Source organism: Oncorhynchus keta, chromosome 28 (genome assembly GCF_023373465.1).
Source record: "Oncorhynchus keta strain PuntledgeMale-10-30-2019 chromosome 28, Oket_V2, whole genome shotgun sequence".
Taxonomy (NCBI): domain Eukaryota; kingdom Metazoa; phylum Chordata; class Actinopteri; order Salmoniformes; family Salmonidae; genus Oncorhynchus; species Oncorhynchus keta.
Window position 1 is genome coordinate 45,372,142 of NC_068448.1, and position 22,674 is coordinate 45,394,815.

The following is a 22,674-nucleotide window of genomic DNA, read 5'->3' on the forward strand; positions in this document are numbered from 1 at the left end:
TCTGGACTCTTTTCTGATGTTATTTTGGAATCACAGACCTAGCTATTTCCTTTGCTAGCTACAGTATCTTGTGTGCAGTTCAATGTTTGTTTGAAACACAGTCGTCGTACCGTGGGGTCTCAATTAGAGAAGACAAAACAGAACAGCTTGTTTTTGAGACCTACGGCCACATGACAACAGCAGCTGTTTTTCACTGAGTGAGGAGTGGTGCATACTTTGCAAGTGAAGATCATGGTTTACGTGCAAAGGACAAGCTAATAGGGTAGGAGATTCTAGTGGTTGATACTCCTCCAGTCATATTCAGAGCTCTGAACTCTGTATTCTTCCTGGCTTGCCTCAGAGCTCTGTAGCCTCACCCTGAGACAATGTACAGTTTGTACCAAACTCCACCAAACCACCTCCTCACATAGGAGTAATCCGGGCCTCCCTAGGTAGTAATCCGGGCCTCCCTAGGTTTTAGCTGGATCTCTCTTTCACGTATTCTAGGGGAGGAGTGAGTGAGCTCAGTGCACATTCAGAATGATCACACCCCTTGCGTTACGTGCTCGAGCGTTGCAAAATAAATGTACACGTACATGTTATTCAATGATTGCATCCAAAACTGCTCGAGTGTCTGCATAGCCAGGCGCTAAAATAGAACTTTGTTATGTTTGTGACACGCTGCAAGTCCCGCCTCTCCCATCTCCTCATTGGTTGATAGGAGCATATACCCACGTGGGTGATTGATAGATGAGCGGAGGTCCACACTCCAGTCCAGTTGGTGGTGGTAATGCACCTTAATGTTGGTTGCCAACCGCCATATAAAGTCCAAAGAAGAGAGATTACTAGAAACTAACTCTGTTTACCCTGTCATCTGTGGATTAATTGTCGAGGACCTTGTGCATTTCAGGTAAAAATAACAACCCAATGTTTATATCCCAAGACAAATAAGCTAGCTAGCTAAATTTCCATGAATTTTTAATGCTTTTCGACCTGTCCACAAATTTATATAGTCGGTTCAGAGTATCGTTTTGATATTTCAACCGGTGTGTCCTGCTCGCGTCTGGTGTGGATGGACAAAATCAACATGCGTGCACACCCGGTCTAGTCAGCATTTTAGCAGGGTGGGTCCTGTCCACTTGGCAGCGGTCCAACAGGGAGTGGGAGGGGGAAAAGCTGTTTCTCCATAGTGGGGTGTGGGTTTAGAGAAATAAATGGGCCACTTCACATCCTCTGTCTCCTTTCTCTCTGGGCAGGAGCGAGGGGATTTTACTGAGGGGCGAAGTTGCCCCCAGTGATCGTCAATTCAGCTAGCTAGCTTATTTGTGTTGGTGATCGTGTGCCCAATGGAGCCACTTCTTCTTGTTTTTAGCTGTCTGGTCGTTTGCAATAGCCCATCCGTGACAAGGATTGACGAGTTGTGCGTTCAGAGATGCCGTTCTGCATACCACTGTTGTACTGCACCGTTATGTCTGTTTGTGGCCCACCTGTTAGCTATTCTTGCCGTTCTCCTTTGACCTCTCATCAACTAGTTGTTTTTGCCCACAGGACTTTTTTTTTTTTTTTTTTTTTTTTGTCGCACCATTCTCTGTAAACTTTAGACACTGTCGCGCATGAAAAGCCCAGGGGGTCAGTCGTTTCTGAGATACTGGAACCGAAGATCATACAACTCTCAGTCGCTTATGCGAATTCTAACGTTCAAACAGTAACTGAATGCCTCGATGCCTGTCTTTCTGCTTTATATAGCAAACCATGACCACGAGACTCGCTGTCTGTAAGAGCGATCTTGTTACGGGAATGGGGTGGTGTACCTAATAAAGTGGCAGACACAAATGGTGTAAAAAGAGAGCTGTGAGGAACATGGACTCTCCACAAAGTCATGCACAGAGACTGTGGTTACCACCTATCCATTTAGGTAGACCAATACGAATGCGGTTTGTCAGAGAGAGAGGAGCACACAGTTTAAGTACAGTCTTTTTATATTAGTCAAATGATAGGTTTCCATTGTCAGACAGAGGGTGTCAGTGAGTTGTAGTTTCTAGAATGCCCAGCAAGGGGTGCCCAACAGTCAAAGATGCTCCATGACTGCCAAACATACAAGAACATCTGGGTCAAACAAGTATTGATTGACACAATTGAATACAACAACTAGTATGCTCCCTTGATTGGTGAAGTTGACATACATGGAACCTGTAGTGACAAAAACTCTCATATGCAGATAACATTATGCTGGCTGGGTAGCATACAGCTTTTTAGCAAATGGTTGAAAAAGGCCCCATTCACAAAAGATAGTGTCAAATCCAGTGCTCTTCAGATCCGCTTCCATGCATTCGTGAGGGTATTTACATGTCCTGTTTGAAATGTATAAAACCTGTCCATGCAGCATGCCTAGGTCTTTATGAAACGCAACCTCTGTTTATGCTGAGTATAGGAGCTCTCAGCCATGTTGAAGAGCATCTTGACACAAAACAAATGTAACAAGGACACAAGTCTGAACGTTACTGAAGACCGCCGTGTCGATTTCAAATCGGAAACTGAAAAGGCTTCTCCCATGACACACACAAAACTAGAAGGGCACAGAACGGAGTTGCTGTGGTAGTTAGAGATGAGCAAGCCTTGTTATGTGGCGAGATGGAGGCATCATCACTCCCAGCATTCAATTCTATGGTTCTGCCCCATTAAAACTCAACAAGGACCTAAAATACCCCCCCCCCCCAAGTGTACATAGAGGGACACTAGCATCCCTGTCCTACAGCTTTAAACCTATGAAACCCAATCCTTCCCACCCCATATGTCCCGCAGTTCCCTAAACGAAACACAAACAGACAAGTCGTAGGCTTGCCAGTTGCCATCAAGGGGGGGAAAAAATGATATTTACATTCACATATCCCTTAAAAATGTCTTCATATCCACCCTTCCGTTTCAACTGGTAACATAGGTTTATCGAGCTGAGACAAAATCACAGTAACCATTGTTCATTGTCTATTTTAACTAGTATAATACTCTTTTATCGAGACCTTTGGTGACTCCGTCAAAATGGTCAAGGACAAAATACTGTCAGACAGATCCATTTGGGACAGGTAGTTCACAATAGATGTTAACTAAAAAAAAATACAATGAACAAAGACCCATTTCTTCATTCATTTCAAATAATAGAATTAGTTACCGGCCAACATTTTTCACAGCAGGCAATGTACAGATGTTGTGGCTGCTGCCCGCCCCATGATTGTTCGAAATAGGAAATGGTGTTGTTTACATCATATTCCAAAATGTGTCCATCGTTAATATTAAAAACACTTGCTTGAGTATTGGGAGAGATCTGTAGCTAATACTGTTCCCAGACATGACTTTGGTAGCGTTATTATGACAGTACAATGAAGCAGCACAAACAATTAACCACTAAAGCTAATCCATTTGCATGGCAATTTGCTGCGACAAGTCCGTCTGGGTGCTTTGTTACAGAGAGCTAGTCTGTGTAAAAGCATACAGGGTGTACTGACTCCAAGGCTCCACGCTATGGCTGCCAAGTGTTACCACAGTACTTCACCTTGCGCTTACTCATCCTGTCACCATCTATCCTTTCTACAGCCAGCAGATATTGGTGTTAATTGTCATTGTCCCTTTTAACAATCTGCTGAAATACATATGGACTAATACAGAGATCTACTTATACTGTTACATTGTTTTAAGTAACTTACAGAAGAAAGTTGAACGAAATTAAGCTAATCTTAAGATTAAATTTTAGATTAGTTTATAATGAGGGCAAATCTAATTCATGAAAGCTGCCTACCTTGAACAAATTCATGTTTTAAAATGACAGACATCAACATTTGGGCTTCAGAAGAGAAATGAGCCCAGTCCCACGACCCATTACTTCATACTGTAATCTTCATTCCGCTGGTGTTCATTTGGTTCCACACACACACACACACACACACACACACACACACACACACACACACACACACACACACACACAGCTAATGATACACTAAAAACAAATGGACACAATCCAAACGATGTGTGAGTCAAGACACTTGAAACATTAGGTTACAAACAGCCACTTTGGACTCATGAATGAGATGCAGTGGATCATTATGACCGTTCTATTATCTACAGTACTGCTGGATTCAGTCCATCTGGTTGAGATGAGAAGGATCCAAGACACAGTGATCATTCTGCAGGCAGCTGGTACAATGACTTGTAGTCTCTATGGAAAGACTGACATGCTAGTGGGTGACATTAAAAGTAACCAACTGTGGGCCTGGGATTCCAGGAGTGTGGAGAGAGATGCCCGGTCATGTCCATCAGAGATGAACAGATTGTTAAAGTTTTTTTTTTTTTTAGATACATGCGATTGGGGATGGGTCAGAGGCCACGGGTCACAGTACTACAGTAATGTGAAGAAAGCAACAAAACAAATAACAAACACAGGTCTGGGGTCAGATGAAGAGTGCAGCGTGACGTCCGAGATGGCGTTTAGGTGTTCCTCACGGCCAAGGCCTGCTCCAGCTCCTGTCTCCTCTGCTGGATCTGTGAGAGGGAAGTGGCATCAGCATCACACACACACACACAAAGACAATCCGACCTCAATATACCTAAGTGGATACACAGTATCAATCAATCAATTTGTAAAAAATGGTAAATCAAATATTTGATTGCTTGTGAATGTGATAGGCATTGACTGGTAAAACAGAGCAGGTACAGCTTCAACGCAAAATATGACTTATCCGATCACAATTCCTAGTTTGTGTTTCTACTTGCATGCTGTTGTGCGAGTTATTAAAAGGTTTTAAGGTGCAGCGTCTGGCATTTTTCCTCACCTTGCAGTAGAAATAGCGACTGACGGCCTCCTGGGACCAGGGCTCGTGGTAAAACGCCGCCCTCCTCTCCTCCTCTGGGTTCCCCACCACGTCTGTCATCATCTGCAGCCAATCAGAGAGCACTGTTGGTCGTGTGCGTGTGTGCGTGCGTGCGTGCGTGCGTGTGTGCGTGTGTGCGTGTGTGTGTGTGTGTGTGTCTCACCTTCAGGTCTCTGCTCTGGGACTTGAGCCAGTCCTGGATGTAGCCTTTAGGATCCCTGGAGAAGCTGAGCATAAAGTCCCTCTGGATCTTCAACTGGTTGATGGACTCAATGGTCTCATGGATCTACAGGGTTCATAATGATCCCTGATGTTAGAGGACAGCTTACACAGATCTAAGCATATGAAAATAACTTTCCAATTTCAATACACCAATTTATTTGAGCCACTGCATTTCTTCAGAATTTGCATTCAAATAGTAGTGTAAGAAACGGGGGTGACGGTGTAAAGAACAAGGCTTTTCCACGGGAACATGAAGCCACAACACCGATGTAAAGGTAGATTTACATTGTGGAGATGCGGGAACAACGGTCCCAGCTCTGACAACAGAGATTTTCTCCACACGGCCGACATGCAATTTATACCAGTGCGATTGTTTATGAAGGGTTGGGCTCAATTCCATTTCAATTCCAGTCAATTTAGAAAGTAAACCAAATTTCATTTCCAAGTTTTCCCCATTTGAAAAGCATTTCAGTGTACTTCCAGAATTGAAATGGAATTGCAGAGCATTTCGGTGTACTCTCAGAATTGAAATGGAATTGCAGAGCATTTCAGTGTGCTTCCAGAATTGAAATGGAATTGCAGAGCATTTCAGTGTACTTCCAGAATTGAAATGGAATTGACCCCAACCCTGGTGATTGCACTTCGGGCGACAAGATTCTCCGGGAGAATCAGATAGAAATCTATCCGACACGGTCAGACAGCTCTGAACTCTAATTCACATATAACTGACGGTAATTAGTCGTCACACATCTCCGCAATGTAAATCTACCTTTAAGGTCATCTTGGGTAATTGTGATTGGCTATCCTTCCTGTGTGGTTGTCCCACCTTGTTGTCCAATGAGGCGATCTCCTGCTGGTTGGCGGTGGAGAGCAGGAAGCTGCTCATCTGGCTCTTCAGGGGGTCCTCCACCTCCACGTCAATGTCATAGCATGCCGTCTTCTTCTGGTCATTAGGGTCCACACTGCATGGAGAGGCAGGGAAGGATGGTGAGACTGAGGTTGTTGGCAGCATTTCAAATGTAATAAAAATGAAAAGCCTGGAAGGCAAGAATGCTGGTAGTCTGTCTGTATCTTACCAGGATTCTTGCCTCCCAGCCTTTACACTTTAATTGGATTATCTACCATTTGGAACAGTATTAACTATGAAGCGCTGTGCCCACATTGTTATCTTATAGCTTTTCAAAATATATTCATCTGCTAGGTTATATTTTTTATTACATAAAAAAATGCCTTTTATGACCAGGCATTCACCCTTCAATTCAAACTAGGAAGTTGCCAGGAAGGTGTTACAGTAAGTGTGAGCTACTCACCTGATGACGTGGTTGATGACGATGGGGTCAGGGGGCAGGAGGAGGTTGGTGAGACGCTGGGGGATCTCCGAGAACTTGAGCCTCGGGCAGTCAAAGATCTGAGAGGCAGACAATAACATTGCAGAATACAGACCAATCAGCAGGGAAGGGCAAATGAGTGTCTCCCAAATGGCACCATATTCCATTTATAGTGCACTACTTTTGTCTAACGCCTTAGGGTTCTTGTCGAAATTAATTAATTATATAGGGTGCAATTTAGGACGCAACCAATAACAAAAGGCATACTCTCCCTACTGAAGGTACTATGACAACAGCTAACAGGTAATAGAGTACCAGAGGAGAACTAGAAGGGTGTCGTCTACCTGCTGAAAGTACTTGTCACAGTTGATGTACTCCTTGTCATGGGAGTCCTGCAGCTTGTTGGTCTTGACATACTGCCACAGGGCCTGGATGATACAGGAGCGGGTCTGGGTGTGGATACCCAGCAGCCGAGCCAGACGAGGGTCCAGTTTAAACTGGGGGGGCTGCGGAGAGGTCACAGTCAGTACTCGCCGACTGACCTCAGGAACTATTACAACTGCCAGATGACAGCTGCTTTGGGGACACTTTTGTTAGAGTTTTGTAAGTCCTCTAAATAGATTTTAGCCTCGTGCACTACTGACAATTAAAAGGACTGACAAAGCAGCAGCTACTCTTCCTGGAGTCCAGCAAAATTAAGGCAGTTTATACAATTTTAAAACATTACAATATATTTCACAACAAACGGTGTGCCCTCAGGCCCCGACCTACATTACTAAATCCATGTGTATGTATAGTGCGTATGTTATCGTATGTGTGTGCATCTGTGCCTGTGTTTGTGTTGCTTCACAGTCCCTGCTGTTCCATAAGGTGATTTTTTTATCTGTTTTTTAAATCTAATTTTACTGCTTGAGTCAGTTACTTGATGTGGAATAGAGTTCCATGTAGTACTGTGTGCCTCCCATAGTCTGTTCTGGACCTCTTGTGGCAGTCTTGTGGGGTATGCATGGGTGTCCGAGCTGTGTGCCAGTAGTTTAGACAGACAGCTCGGTGCATTCAACATGTCAATAAATAAAAGTAGCGATGCAGTCAATCTCTCCTCCACTTTCAGCCAGGAGAGATTGACATACATATTATTAATATTAGCTCTCTGTGTACATCCAAGAGCCAGCCGTGCTGCCCTGTTCTGAGCCAGGTGCGACAAAACTAGGGCCTGTAAGACCTGCCTCGTTGATAGTGTTGTTAAGAAGGCAGAGCATCACTTTATTATAGACAGACTTCTCCCCATCTTAGCTACTACTGAACCAATAGGTTTGGACTTTTAAAAAGCAAAGGGCCCAAACAGCTACCCTGTGGAATCCTGATTCTAACTGGATTCTATTTGATAGGCTTCCATTAAAGAACACCCTCTGTGTTCTGTTAGACAAGTAACTCTTTATCCGCATTATAACAGGGGGTGTAAAGCCATAACACATACATTTTTCCAGCAGTAGACTATGATTAATAATGTCAAAAGCTGCACTGACGTCTAACAAGACAGCCCCCACAATCATTTTATCATCAATTTCTCTCAGCCAGTAATAAAGTCTCTCAGTAATTTGGTTAAGTGCTGTACTTGTTGAGTGTCCTTCCCTATAAGCATGCTGAAATTCTGTTGTCAATATGTTTACTGTAAAATAGCATTGTATCTGGTCAAAATTGTTTCCAGAAGTTTACAGGATGATTGGTCCAGTAAAGGGGGCTTTACTATTCTTTAAAAATATTTGTTTAATTTAACCCCTTTTTTCCCTCCCCAATTTCATGGTATCCAATTGGTTGTAGTTACAGTCTGATATCTCCCGGACACGGGAGAGGCGAAGGTCGAGAGCCGTGTGTCCTCCCGAAACACAACCCAACTGCACTGCTTCTTGACACAACGCACATCCAACCCGGAAGCCAGCCGCACCAATGTGTCGGAGGAAACGCCGTACACCTGGAGACCTGGTCAGCGTGCACTGCGCCCGGCCTGCCACAGGAGTCACTAGTGCGCGACGAGACAAGGATATCCCTGCCGGCCAAACCCTCCCAAACCCTGCCACAGGAGTCACTAGTGCGCGACGAGACAAGGATATCCCTGCCGGCCAAACCCTCCCTAACCCGGACGACGCTGGGCCAATTGTGCGCCGCCCCATGGACCTCCCCGTCATGGCCATCTGCGACAGAGCCTGGGCTCGAACCCAGAATCTCTGGTGGCACAGCTAGCACTGCCTTAGACCATTGTGCCACCCGGGAGGGCTTTACTATTCTTGGGTATCGGAATGACTTTAGCTTCCCTCTAGGCCTGAGGGCACACACTTTCTAGTAGGCTTAAATTGAAGATGTGGCAAACAGGAGTGGCAATATCGTCTGCTATTATCCTCAGTAATTTTCCATCTAGATTGTCAGACCCTGGTGGCTTGTCATTGTTGATAGACAACAAAAAATTCCCCTCTTCCACACCGACTTTACAGAATTCAAAAGTACAATTCTTTATGGCGCCCTCACCTGGTAGTCCAGCATTAGCAGCAGTGTGCAGCGCACGCTCACGTCCCCTGGCCGCTTCACCTGGAAGCCGTCCGTCTCCTGGGTGGTGGGAGTGCGGTGCCACTAGCAGGAAACACAGAGACAGAAACCCCACCTTGAACACTACCTACAGGCACCAGCCACGGAATTCCAGAATATGTACATACAAACGTGCACACAAAGACGATAAAAGAATACAAAACCAAATGTGTACACTTTCAACGAGCAGCCTTGCTCTCGACCCTTTGAGTATGTTGTCTTTTGGAAGGCTGAATCGCTGTAAAAGAATAGATCATGCATGGTGTGGTAAGGAACTGAGTGAACTATCAAGACAGCAAAGGGTTGATCATTTGTTTTTCCAGAGGCGCTAACGCATATATTGGCATTCAAAATAATAAACTAAATCAGATTGAGAATCACTATGTCAGAAGTATTTTACAACCTAACAAGAGCATGGCTTATCAAGTTGAGACTGTACCCTACCCAAATAAAACCTATTTGGCATTACAGTATCAATTTTCTCCTCTGATATCCAGATATCAAACCCTCCCTGATATTTTATCTATGTGGAAATGTTAGTTGAGTCTGCATCTTACCTTCGCTTTACTGGTCAGCAGCTGAAAAGAAAAACACTTCAAGTTCCCTGCGTTTCAGTGAATTGTAGCCACTTAGCATGCAACACTGGGAGGGAACTGATGGAATGCTTTTCTACTGCTTTACCATTAACTAGGGTTCACAAAAATATGTTTTCATTGCTGTGTTGCGGTACATTCCGTTTGATGGACAGATTCATTCCAAGCAAAGCTTTATCTATGCCATCTATCCTTGCTCAAATATTACACGGTGGGAAACATTGAGAAGTACTCTAACCTCAAAACACTCAAGGAAGGCATTTTGTCAAGTTAGAACACGTGTGTGAATGTGCGTACAGTGTCAAAAACATGTTTTTACAATTCAAAAAGTTGGAACCCCAGACACCATTCTCTGGTAAAATCTTAATTCTCCGGTAAAGTTGGATTCCTCAAGATCTAAAACCCCATTGAATACTAAACTCCGTAATAAGCTGTTTAGAACTGGCTGTGTTTTACTGCCTTTTCAGTAAAATAGCTGTTCTTTGATGATAACATCCGCCAGCTAAGTCAATAAGAGTGATGTCAGATCTTCTAGTAGCCAACAATACCAAAATAGGCTAAATACAGTAGATGAGAATACCCAATGGGCCACACACTGGTTGAATCAACATTTCCACGTTATTTATTAACGCATTGTCAAAAATACATTGGATTCTAAAGACAGTAAATCAACCAGTACTGTTTCTCAACTTCTCAGTTCTTCACAATTTCTGACATTTAATCCTAGTAAAAAAAAAAATCCTGTCTTAGGATCACCACTTTATTTTAAGAATGTGAAATGTCAGAATAATAGTAGAGTGATTTATTTCAGCTTTAATTTCTTTCATCACATTCCCAGTGGGTCGGAAGTTTACATACACTCAATTAGTATTTGGTAGCGTTGCCTTTAAATTGTTTCACTTGGGTCAAACGTTTTGGGTAGCATTCCACAAGCTTCCCACAATAAGTTGGGTGAATTTTGGCCCATTCCTCCTGACAGAGCTGGAGCAGGTTTGTAGACGCATGCTTTTTCACTTCTGCCCACAAAAATGTTCTATAGGATTGAGGTCAGGGCTTTGTGATGGCCAATCCAATACCTAGACTTTGTTGTCCTTAAGCCATTTTCCACAACTTTGGAAGTATGCTTGGGGTCATTGTCAATTTGGAAGACCCATTTGTGACCAAGCTTTAACTTCCTGACTGATGTCTTGATATTGCTTCAATATATCCACATAATTTTATTTTCTCATGATGCCATCTATTTTGTGAAGTGCACCAGTCCCTCCTGCATAAAAGCACCCCCACAACATGCTGCTGCCACCCCCCGTGCTTCACGGTTGGGATGGTGTTCTTTGGCTTGCAAGCATCCCCCTTTTTCCTCCAAACATAATGATGGTCATTATGGCCAAACAGTTCTATTTTTGTTTCATCAGACCAGAGGACATTTCTCCAAAAAGTACGATCTTTGTCCCCAAACCGTAGTCTGGCTTTTTTATGGTGGTTTTAGAGCAGTGGCTTCTTCCTTGCTGAGCGACCTTTCAGGTTATGTCGATATAGGACTTCTTTTACTGTGGATATAGATACTTTTGTACCCGTTTCCTCCAGCATCTTCACAAGGTCCTTTGCTGTTCTGGGATTGATTTGCACTTCTTGCACCAAAGTACGTTCATCTCTATGAGACAGAATGAGTCTCCTTCCTGACCGGTATGACGGCTGTGTGGTCCCATGGTGTTTATTCTTGCGTGGTACTTGGTACTTTCAGGCGTTTGGTAATTGCTCCCAAGGATGAACCAGACTTGTGGAACTCTACAAAAAAAAAAAAGTCTAAGGTCTTGGCTGATTTCTTTTGATTTTCCCATGATGTCAAGCAAGGACGCACTGAGTTTGAAGGTAGGCCTTGAAATACATCCACAGGTACACCTCCAATTGACTCAAATTATGTCAATTAGCCTATCAGAAGCTTCTAAAGCCATGACATAATTTTGGGTAATTTTCCAAGCTGTTTAAAGGCACAGCGAACTTAGTGTATGTAAAAGTCTGACCCACTGGAATTGTGATACAGTGAATTAATCTGTCTGTAAAGAGTTGTTGGAAAATGTTGTTGTGTCATGCACAGATGTCCGAACCGACTTGCCAAAACTATAGTTCGTTAACAAGAAATTTGTGGAGTGGTTGAAAAACGAGATTTAATGACTCCAACCTAAGTGTATGTAAACTTCCGACTTCAACTGTACACACACACACACACACACACACACACACACACACACACACACACACACACACACACACACACACACACACACACACACACACACACACACACACACACACACACACACACACACACACACACACGTCAAAAGTTGACGCACCTACTCATTCAAGGGTTTTTCTTTATTTTTCACTATTTTCTACATTGTAGAATAGGTGAAGACATCAACACTATTAAATAACAAATGGAATCATGTAGGAACCAAAAAAGGGTTAAACAAATCAAAATATATTTGAGATTCTTAGCTACCCTTTGCCTTTGACTGCTTTACACACTCTTGGCATTCTCTCAATCAGCTTCACCTAGAATGCTTTTCCAACAGTCTTGATGGAGTTCCCACATATGCTGAGCAGTTGTTGGCTGCTTTTCCTTCAATCTGCGGTCCAACTCATCCCAAACCATCTCAATTGGGTCAAGGTCAGGGGATTGTGGAGGGCAGGTCATCTGATGCAGAACTCCATCAATCTCCTTGGTCAAGTAGCCCTTACACAGCCTGGAGGTGTGTTGGGTCATTGTCCTGTTAAAAAACAAATGATAGTCCCACAAAGCGCAAACCAGATGTCATGGCATATCGCTGCAGAATGATGTGGTAGCAATGCTGGTTAAGTGTGCCTTGAATTCTAAATATATCACAGACAGTGTCACCAGCAAAGCACCCCCACACCATCACACCTCCATGCTTCACTGTGGGAACCACACATGGAGTTTATCTGTTCACCTACTCTGCGTCACAAAGGCACCGGTTTGAACCAAAAATCTCAAATTTGGACTCATCAGACCAAAGGACAGATTTCCACCGGTCTAATGTCCATTGCTTGTGTTTCTTGGCTCAAGTAAGTCTCTTCTTCATATTGGTGTCCTTTAGTAGTGGTTTCTTTGCCACAATTGCCACAATTATGAAGGCCTGATTCACGCAGTCTCCTTTGAACAGTTGATGTTGAGATGTGTCTGTTACTTGAACTCTGAAGCATTTATTTGGGCTGCAATTTCAGAGGCTGGTAACTCTAATGAACTTATCCTCTTCAGCAGAAGTAACTCTGGGTCTTCCTTTTCTGTGGCGATCCTCACGAGAACCAGTTTCATCTTAGCGCTTGATGGTTTTTGAGACTGCACTTGAAGAAATTTGAAACAAAGATTCACAGAAGTTGACGGAACTTCCATCAAGCCAATTGGAGGCTGGAGAGGGGCAGGTCAATTAAACCAACATTTCTTTCACATAAAAAGCCTGCTGAGATAAAATGCTTATTAAAAGTATCACTTCTCATTTTTCTCAATAATGATGCCAGAGTCTGACAACTTGCTAAGGCATGGAAGAAGAGGAATCTCTGTGCTTCAGTGCATGAACTGTTTTCCAAAATGTAGACGGATCACCAGCAGAGTCAGATAGAAAGTAGCTAGATTTAGCATTCTTGAATGTGGAAGTGTATCCATTTCTCAATTGCCTGAAAAGCTTCCAAACAGCTACAGACAGTTTTTCTAACCTTGGCCCAGGCCTGTTTAAAAAAAAAAAGTTTTTTATTATAACTAGATCTGAAAGATCTATAGAGAACCAAGGATTTGTTCTATTTTTTCACACTAAAGTGTTTAAAAGGAGAGCATGTTTGTCTGCCAGAGAGAGAAAAAGAGATGAGAACAATTCTAGAGCTGATTCAGGGTCAGGTATGCAGCTGAGATAGGAGAGGTCAGGGTAATACACATCATGAAGAAAACCTTGTGGGGGAAAAATGTCTCTTCATAATTATACGAGGATCCGAGTTAATCCTTTTGGTTTCTCTAATACAATGACAGGAGAGCGATCGCTGAGATCATTAGCAAAGACACCACTCGACAAATACTTGTGGGGATTATTTGTTAGAATTCAGTCAGTCAGTGAGAAGTTTGCTGGATTTTGTATTAACCCGTGTGGGTTATGCAATCGGTTGAGTGAGGTTAAAGTCAAGAAAAAGATTCTTAAAATGAGGCCGGAAGAAGCCAATCTAAGTTAAAATCCCCTAAAACCACAAATTCAGATGAAAGAAAAGGTTTTTAAATAGTACCAACATGGTGTCCTTTGTTGGGCAAATCAGCTGTCAATGTTAACTTCATAAATCCAACCTCACTGAATTCACATACAGCCTGGGTAAGAAAAGTTAGAGGATTTACTTTCAACGTTATTTAGGTCATCTACACAAATGAGTAAGGATGCTGAGCAATGTCTAAATGTGTTCAGCTGAAACATACACAGCTTGTTTCCAAATCTAAGCATGGTACATAGGCATTTGGATGGTAAACTTGTTCTCACGGAAGTGCATTACCCCTCAATTACCAGTAGGTGTCCCTGTTTAACTTGGACTGTGGCTTCACATTTTATTTCAACATACCCCTTTATTTAGGTTGATGGCATGAAGTTGAAACGATGACGTTGATTCAAACATTTTACTATCAACATTGAAACAAGGTCAAATAAAATCTGTCGAATTAAATATAAAAATCAAACATTGAATTTTCTATGCAATTTCAACATATACACAGTTCTGATGACTATATTGAAATTAGATTGATGTAACAACCCTTAAATCAGGTTAAGTTGAAGTTTACCCTAATTTCAATGTTTACAAGGCAGGTTGAAATGAGACGAAAACAGCACTGGTTGATTACTTTTTTTTGAAATCTAAATCTATTTTCCATGTTAATTCCACATCACAATACGTTGACAAATTACATTGAAATAATGTTGATTCAACAAGTGTGTGCACAGTGGGTAGTGTATTTTTTTTCTCAGAATCATAGCTAGCCTATGGCCTAATCTTCTACAGGGGTGTACATTGTGAGCTGCATTGTAACTAAAGATACGATGCCAAGAGTCTTTATTGGTTAAACACTATAGTAAACCCCTTGTTTGCCCAAAACCTGCTGAATAGATCTGGATGAGGCTGAAGACCATAGATTTAGAATGAATGGAACGGATGTCCTCATTCATGTTAATTACATCATTATGAGTGGACTGGGCGCCATTTTGAGGGTCCCCAAAACAGTAAAGCACAAAGCGTCCTCAACTGACATTCCAAAAAATATATTCCATTCTCATTCTATTTCTATGGGCGGAACACAGACAGGGTAAAGGAGACGAGAGTGAGACAGAGAGGACAGAGGGTATATGGTCAGCGGTCATCAGGGAACATGAACTCACCTCTACAAGATGGTTGTCAGGACCGTATAGGTCTTTGTCCAGCTCGATCACCAGGCTCTTGAAGAAAGAGGAGAATTTCCTCTTCAGCTTCCCAGGCTATGAAATAAAGAGAGGTGGTTAGTTAGTTTAACGTGGACGGAACATTTGGGCTGGTATGAACATTCGAAGAGTGTAACACAGGACAAACTCACACACACACACACACGTTTACATTGTAGATAGGGTTTCCCCACTTTGCAAAGCAGTTTGTTGTAGTCTGAAATATGCATACTTTCTTTATGAAACAGGATTTCTCACCACTATTTTAAAGTGCCCCCCCGTCTTCTAAGAAATAAATGGATTCCTTTGTAGCCTGAATATAGAATGTTTTATGTACAAACCGGTCCACGGGGGATACAAGTGTATAGCCGGCTGCATGCATTCCCTTTGGACGGTAAGATGAAACAACTCCATAGCGCCATCTGCTGGCCTTTGGGCTTGGCCCTAGTTTGTTTCCTGGTTACTGAACATCTGTCTCCGGGAGTGATTCCAACTAGACCCCTATGCACTACTGTTGAACACCTGCCTTAGATAACAGTAAATCAAGTTGTCATTGACTATAGCAGCATTTCTAGGACAACAAAGCAGTGATATCATTACATTTACTGTAGGCCCTAGGGCAAGGGGATGACCAAAGACGTAGAAGGGACCACATACAATGTGAAAACAGGATATTCTCAGAGTCCACTTCCTTAAAAGTGGTCTGAGAATATTTGTGGGCTCAGAAACCTCAAATAGTCCAAACCACTGTGAAATGACAGCCTTGAATCCAAACTGATGAGAGAATTAGAGTTGAGCCACCATTTGAAGTCGATCTTACTCTGTGAAAGAAATCTATGGTCATCTTGCTTTTCATGTTGCAGAAATAATCTGTGCAAACGTTTAGCGAAACATTTATCATTCCTCAGAAGGCCTAACAAAACAAACAAATCTTGTTGCTGACTGAAGTGGGCCGACTGTGGAATTGTGGAGATAAGTTAGAACTATACAAGACTGCCATACATGAGTGTGGGGCAAACACTCCACAAAGCAGCTCCTGGATCAAAGAGCTAGCAATATTCATACTTGGTTGAATGATTGAGACAAGGCCACATATTTTTTTGAAGGTATTTCACCATGGTGAAAAGTACATTTAACCCACCATGCTGCCACATTTCAAATATAGTCCCCCATAAAATTGCAGGTTAGCGTTTTTCGTCATGAATCTTGTTCTAGAGGCGGTTCTCCAGAGTGGTCACTAGCTGGCAAAGCCACAAAGTGATCAAATCTGGTGTTAAACTTAACCCTAACCACACTGCTAACCCCAATGCCTAACCTTAAATTAAGACCAAAAATCTTGTTTTCATGATTTTTTTTACCAAATCACTCACTTCTGCCTCCATGACAAGACTCATCACAATAAACGTCAACCTGCCAGAAAATATGTACTGATTCAGTGGTGGGGATACAGCTCAAAAGAAACCGTGCATAATCGCTATCTTATATAGAGGAGACTTCACAATGAGAGGGGGAAAAAAAAAAATGTACTTTTCTAAACAAAATCAAACAAACCAAATCACAATTAATTGATCCAGTGATATTCCATCGTCCTACAGGAAGTAGAATACTCACATCATCCAGTAGCTTCCCCTCAACCCGCAGCTCCCATGATGCAATACTGCCATCCGAGTCGTCAGCGTCGGGCTTGGCAGGGTTGAAGGTGTTGGAGATGTACAGCCTCAGTTTACGCTTTTGCTGTCGACAAACACAAAGACACTGTTGGAACCAGTGGACACATCAGTCTTGGCCACTTTGGTACCAAAGAAAAATACAGAGATGTTTCATGTTCCGTTGTTCAAAGAGCATAGTATGTTCGTATAGGGAAAGGGAATACCTACGTAGTTAGTTGCACAACTGAATGATTTCAACCGAAATGTGTCTTCTGCATTTAACCCCACCCCTCTGAACCAGAGAGGTGCAGGAGACTGCCTTAAATCAACGTCATCAGCGCCCAGGGAGCAGTTGTTGTTGGGGGGTTAACTGCCTTGCTCAAGGGCAGAACGGCAGATTCTTCCACCTTGTCAGCTTGAGGATTCAAACCTTTGGGTTACTGGACCAACGCTCTTAACCGCTAGGCTACCTGCTGCTGCTCGTACAGTAAAGTATATTATAGTAGTGAGATACTTCAGGCCTATGATGCGTGTTACCTTCATGGGTCTCTTCAGGGCTTCCTGGATGTCCACCCGTTTACGCATGATGGTCTGGTCCAGTTTACGTTCGAAGGCAAGCAGGTCCATGTAAGCCTGTGACTCAGGGACCAGCTCACGGATCTGATCAGAGAAATCAAACGACCAACTCTTAGTGTCTCGGACGCAATATACTCGATCATATTTAACACTGCCAGTGTATTGCTTTAGAAGAACAAGAATCCTAGTATCCAGTCAAACTGAACTGGGAAAAAAAAAGATAGTGACAATAAGTCGTGGTATTGACTGAGTTTTGCGTTTTAAGCTTCATTAAAAAGGTAAGGCATTCTGCCATAAAAGCATGTCTGCACTGCAACGGTGACTGTATTCTTTCAAGCCACCATTTTCCACAAAAAACATTTTCGTCCTTCTGTTACAGGAGTGACGCACCTAATGAAGGTGACAGAGCGGGCAGTTGTGCCCACAGGAGCTGTGACTGCTCAACACCACTCACTAATTGGTGCACCAGTCCTGCCTTTAGTGGTGCTAAGTCTGCATTTGAAATGCAGCAGGCGCATCAGCGCGAACCCCACCCCTACCCAACCTGCCCCTACCCTCCTTGACACATTACCATACTCATCCCCAGATGGGAGTCCGCACTCTGCCAAGGCTACTTACCAAACTGGGCACAGACTCCCAGATTCTCCAACTGCATTAACCCTCTCCATCCTTCTAATCTGTCTGTCTCTCCCTTCATTGTTCCCTCGATCATCTCATCTCATTCCTTCTCTACCTGCATCTGTCTATCACCAAGTTGAGGTGTAGTGCAGACAGAATGCAGTGCGGGACATTCCCTGTCCCTGAGCCATGCAGCCATCTCCATCCTCTGTCTGGCTTGTGTTACGATAAGACCCACAGACTACAGAGACACTCATAGGAGAGACTGGGATCAGTATGGGGCTCCAGTCCAGTGCCACCAGCAGCAGCCTTTACAAAATCAATGCCCAGGCTGCGCGGGGCTGAGACTGGGCAGGGGGGGCATGAAGGGGAGAGCGGAGGTTGTGGCGCAGGCAGGCAGAGGATAGTGGCTAGACGTGGGTTTGTTTAGCCCTGACGCGGACCACACACTAGACCCACCCTCCCCTGTGGAGATGTGCCTCCTCAAAACACGAAAGGTTGTTTTATATTGGCTCTGTTTCCTACCAGTCTATTGATTATTCCATTTGAAAATAAGAGGAATCATTACAACAACGGTACCCACCGCCAAGCCTGCGCCAAGCCTCTGATCACCCGAGCATCTCTTTACGCTCCATTTTCAATAACACAATCATCTGCCCCTCCAAGCCCCTAGATCAAAAACTCACACATGTTCTATTCAACAGAGAATGGATAACAACACGCAAACACTCAAGTTAAATGGGAGAAAAATACAAATATACGCAACCTCACCCTCTGTGGGAGAATCTTGTCTGCCATTTTCCTTCTCTTGGCGCTACAGAGAGGGAGAGAAAGACAGAGAGAAAATGGAAAAAGAGAGCATGTTACTATGGTGACTGATAGCGTAGCACCCAGGCCATCTGCTAAAATGCTGGGCCACATCCAGCACCCCAGTGTCCCAGCTGTGTGTGTGTGTGTGTGTGTGTGTGTGTGTGTGTGTGTGTGTGTGTGTGTGTGTGTGTGTGTGTGTGTGTGTGTGTGTGTAAGCAAGGCGGATGTGTGTGTTTTGGGGATCCAGCAGAAGCAGGATTATGGTATACCACCTGGAGAGCAGGGACCAGTGACACATCTAATACCTCATGCACACACACACACACACACACACACACACACACACACACACACACACACACACACACACACACACACACACACCTCATGCTGTACCATCCAATGTAGAGTATAGCCTTCTCTTTATTAATGCTGTATATTGTTTGTATGTTAGTGAATGTTGGCTCCTAAGCCAACTGTGGCCATCTCCAGATCCAAATATGTTATGTGACCCCCAATAGCAATGCTTCTGAATCCAACTTCTCTCCGATGAGGAGAAAAGTACAGTCGCCCATAACCCTTGTGATCTTATGTGAAGTTAACGTGACAACATGTAAAAACATGTGATACCATAAAACCACACGTGGCAACATTGGAACGAGACAAATCTCCAGGGGACCATGACACCATCCCAAGAATGTCATTGCCCTTTCGGGAAAACCACAGGATGTGGACAATCACATGATTGCACATGTGGACAATCACACGATTTCACATTTCCACATGTTTTGCTTGTGAAATATGGTGACCTGGTGACATAACCCAACGGTTGGGAGAGTTATAGTCTGAGGATATGGGAGTACTGTCAAACTGCACTGCTATTTTTAGTCATCAGTTATTCTGACTAGTCTGTTATCATTGGTTTCATTTACTTTATTTCAGCATTTTCATTTTTTTTTTTTGTACAGTTGTTGATAGGGACATGGTGGAGTAGCAGAAAGATTGGGACATGGTGGAGTAGCAGAAAGATTGGAATGCTGAGTTCAAATCCCAGGTTTGTTTTTGTTATTTCACCTTTATTTAACCAGGTCGGCCAGTTGAGAACAAGTTCTCATTTACAACTGCGACCTGGATAAGATAAAGCAAAGCAGTGCGACAAACAACACATCGTTACACGTAAACAAATGTACAGTCGATAACACAATAGATTTTTCTATGTACAGTGTGTGCAAATGTAGAAGATTAGGGAGGGTAAGGCAATAAATAGGCCACAGAGGTGAAATAATTTCAATTCAGCATTAGGTGAGGACATGTTGAATTATAATTACTGTATAAATAAACACACACAATTTCAAAGTGTGTCAAATATTTCAGTTGAAAACACTATGTTAAATGCACTGTATGTGTACCATAACAACATGTTTTCAGGGCATTACCTGTGAAATCTCATGTGAAAAAAAATAAAAATAAATCACCTTTCGGTAGCATACTTGTCATTCTTTGGATATGAAAAAATATTGAAAATATAATAAATATTTAAATTTATTGTCTTGAACATAATTTGTGTTACAACACCTGATGGATTACTTACCATTGGTCCCAGCTAATGCAAATGAGGTGTGCTGGTATGATTAAGATGCCGAACCTTTCTAGTTCGGTTCTGCAGCTGCAGTCTGTGCCTCCTCAGCGACTCTTGGCTTACATATATATGTTTTTGTTATGAATCGGTTATTGCCGGAAAAGTGGTGCATTGTTAATATTGGGCTCAGATACTGATTTGAGAGAACAAGTTTGAAATAGTGTCATAGGTTTGTGCTCTCTCAAGCATCCTCAGTACGTCTGGTTGGGGTCCAAGGGATGTCATTTTGGAAGCCCTGTGTTAAGTGAACCATAGGACGGAGACAGACGTATGCTTGGGACAGATACAGTTGAAGTCAGAAGTTTATATTAACCTTATCCAAATACATTGAAACTCAGTTTTTCACAATTCCTGACATTTAATCCTAGTAAAAATCCCCTAAGGTTAGTTAGGATCACCACTTTGTTTTAAGAATGTGAAATGTCAGAATAATAGTAGAGTGATTTATTTCAGCTTTTATTTCTTTCATCACATTCCCAGTGGGTCAGAAGTTTACATACACTCAATTAGTATTTGGTAGCATTGCCTTTAAATAGTTTAACTTGGGTCAAATGTTTTGGGTAGCCTTCCACAAGCTTCCCACAATAAGTTGGGGGAATTTTGGCCCATTCCTCCTGACAGAGTCAGGTTTGTAGGCCTCCTTACTCACACATGCTTTTTCAGTTCTGCCCACATATTTTCTATGGGATTGAGGTCAGGGCTTTGTGATGGCCACTCCAATACATTGACTTTATTGTCCTTAAGCCATTTTGCCACAACTTTGGAAGTATGCTTGGGGTCATTGTCCACTTGGAAGACCCATTTGCGACCAAGCTTTAACTTCCTGACTAATTTCTTGATGTTGCTTCAATATATCCACATAATTGTCCTACCTCATGATGCCATCTATTTTGTGAAGTGCACCAGTCCCTCCTGCAGCAAAGCACCCCCACAACATGATGCTGCCACCCCTGTGCTTCACAGTTGGGATGGTGTTCTTCGGCTTGCAAGCTTCCCCCTTTTTCCTCCTAAAATAACAATGGCCAAACAGTTCTATTTTTGTTTCATCATGCAAGAGGACATTTCTCCAAAAAGTAAGATCTTTGTCCCCATGTGCAGTTGCAAACCACAGCCTGTCTTTTTTATGGCGGTTTTGGAGCAGTGGCTTCTTCCTTGCTGAGCGGCCATTCAGGTTATGTTGATATAGGACTCCTTTTACTGTGGATATAGATACTGTTGTACCCGTTTCCTCCAGCATCTTCACAAGGTCCTTTGCTGTTGTTCTGGGATTGATTTGCACTTTTCACACCAAAGTACGTTAATCTCTAGGAGATAGAACACGTCTCCTGAGCGGTATGAAGGCTGAGTGGTCCCATGGTGTTTATATTACGTACTATTGTTTGTACAGATGAACGTGGTACATTCAGGCATTTGGAAATCGCTTCCAAGGATGAACCAGACTTGTGGAGGTCTACAATTTGTTTGCTGAGGTCTTGGCTGATTTCTTTTGATTTTCCCATGATGTCAAGCAAAGAGGCACCGAGTTAGAAGGTAGGCCTTGAAATACATCCACAAGTACACATCCAATTGACTCAAATGATGTCAATTAGCCTATCAGAAGCTTCTGACGCCATGACATCACTTAGTGTGTGTAAACGTCTGACCCACTGGAATTGTGATTATGAATTCTAAGTGAAATAATCGGTCTGTAAGCAATTGTTGGAAAAATCACTTGTGTCATGCACAAAGTAGATGTCCTAACAGACTTGACAAAACTACAGGTTGTTAACAAGAAATTTGTGAAGTGGTTGAAAAACAAGTTAATGTCTCCAACCTAAGTGTATGTAAACTTCCGACTTCAACTGTATAGTATGAGGATATGTGAGTAATGTTAACCTGTATTAGACATTGGCACACCAGCAGAAAACTCAGACTCACTCAGAAGTCTTAACAGGGCAGGGCAAAATAATTAGTGTAAGTTAACAGGCCAAATGCTGAAACGCATTAGAGCAACATTGAGGGCTGGCCTGGTTACATTTCAAAGGGATCTGAGAGGGTCATAAACTGGGAATCACAACCCTCTAGAGATTGAAACATTGCATCTTACCAAAACAGAAAAAAACATAGTTGATTAAAGAGGTGGTGTTAGGGCACCCTTTGGTATAGCTGACATTCCTAAAAGAGACACTTGCAGCATAATTTGTTCCCATCATGCCATGCTTCAGTCTACATGCATCTTCACATTCGGAGGTACCCTAATGAACACCTGGTAAAGCTGTCCTCATGTAAGTCGCTCTGGATAAGAGCGTCTGCTAAATGACTTAAATGTAAATGTAAACATAGGGGTGTTTGGGGTAACATTTGGGGGTGGGTTGAC

General features: G+C 42.8%; 1 protein-coding gene across 10 annotated transcripts in view; it reads right to left on the reverse strand.

The window, feature by feature from the left end:
• Positions 1 to 3,897: 3,897 nt before the first annotated feature.
• The window catches only part of LOC118361480 (SWI/SNF-related matrix-associated actin-dependent regulator of chromatin subfamily D member 3), a 78,817-nt gene continuing 60,040 nt past the window's right edge, over positions 3,898 to 22,674 (reverse strand). For 3 of the 10 annotated variants that reach the window (XM_035741452.2, XM_035741450.2, XM_035741454.2), the window contains 13 exons: positions 18,641 to 18,683; positions 17,213 to 17,335; positions 16,638 to 16,760; positions 14,988 to 15,083; positions 9,529 to 9,549; positions 9,147 to 9,209; positions 8,915 to 9,016; positions 6,736 to 6,897; positions 6,374 to 6,471; positions 5,833 to 6,025; positions 5,005 to 5,127; positions 4,803 to 4,904; positions 3,898 to 4,512 (listed from right to left, as the gene is read on the reverse strand). In XM_035741452.2, the coding sequence (XP_035597345.1) occupies positions 4,459 to 4,512; positions 4,803 to 4,904; positions 5,005 to 5,127; positions 5,833 to 6,025; positions 6,374 to 6,471; positions 6,736 to 6,897; positions 8,915 to 9,016; positions 9,147 to 9,209; positions 9,529 to 9,549; positions 14,988 to 15,083; positions 16,638 to 16,760; positions 17,213 to 17,335; positions 18,641 to 18,683 (1,303 nt within the window). In that variant the 3' untranslated portion in view covers positions 3,898 to 4,458. The remainder of the gene's footprint in view (positions 4,513 to 4,802; positions 4,905 to 5,004; positions 5,128 to 5,832; positions 6,026 to 6,373; positions 6,472 to 6,735; positions 6,898 to 8,914; positions 9,017 to 9,146; positions 9,210 to 9,528; positions 9,550 to 14,987; positions 15,084 to 16,637; positions 16,761 to 17,212; positions 17,336 to 18,640; positions 18,684 to 22,674) is intronic. The other 7 variants (XM_035741453.2, XM_035741456.2, XM_035741455.2 and 4 more) reach the window with 5 other exon arrangements.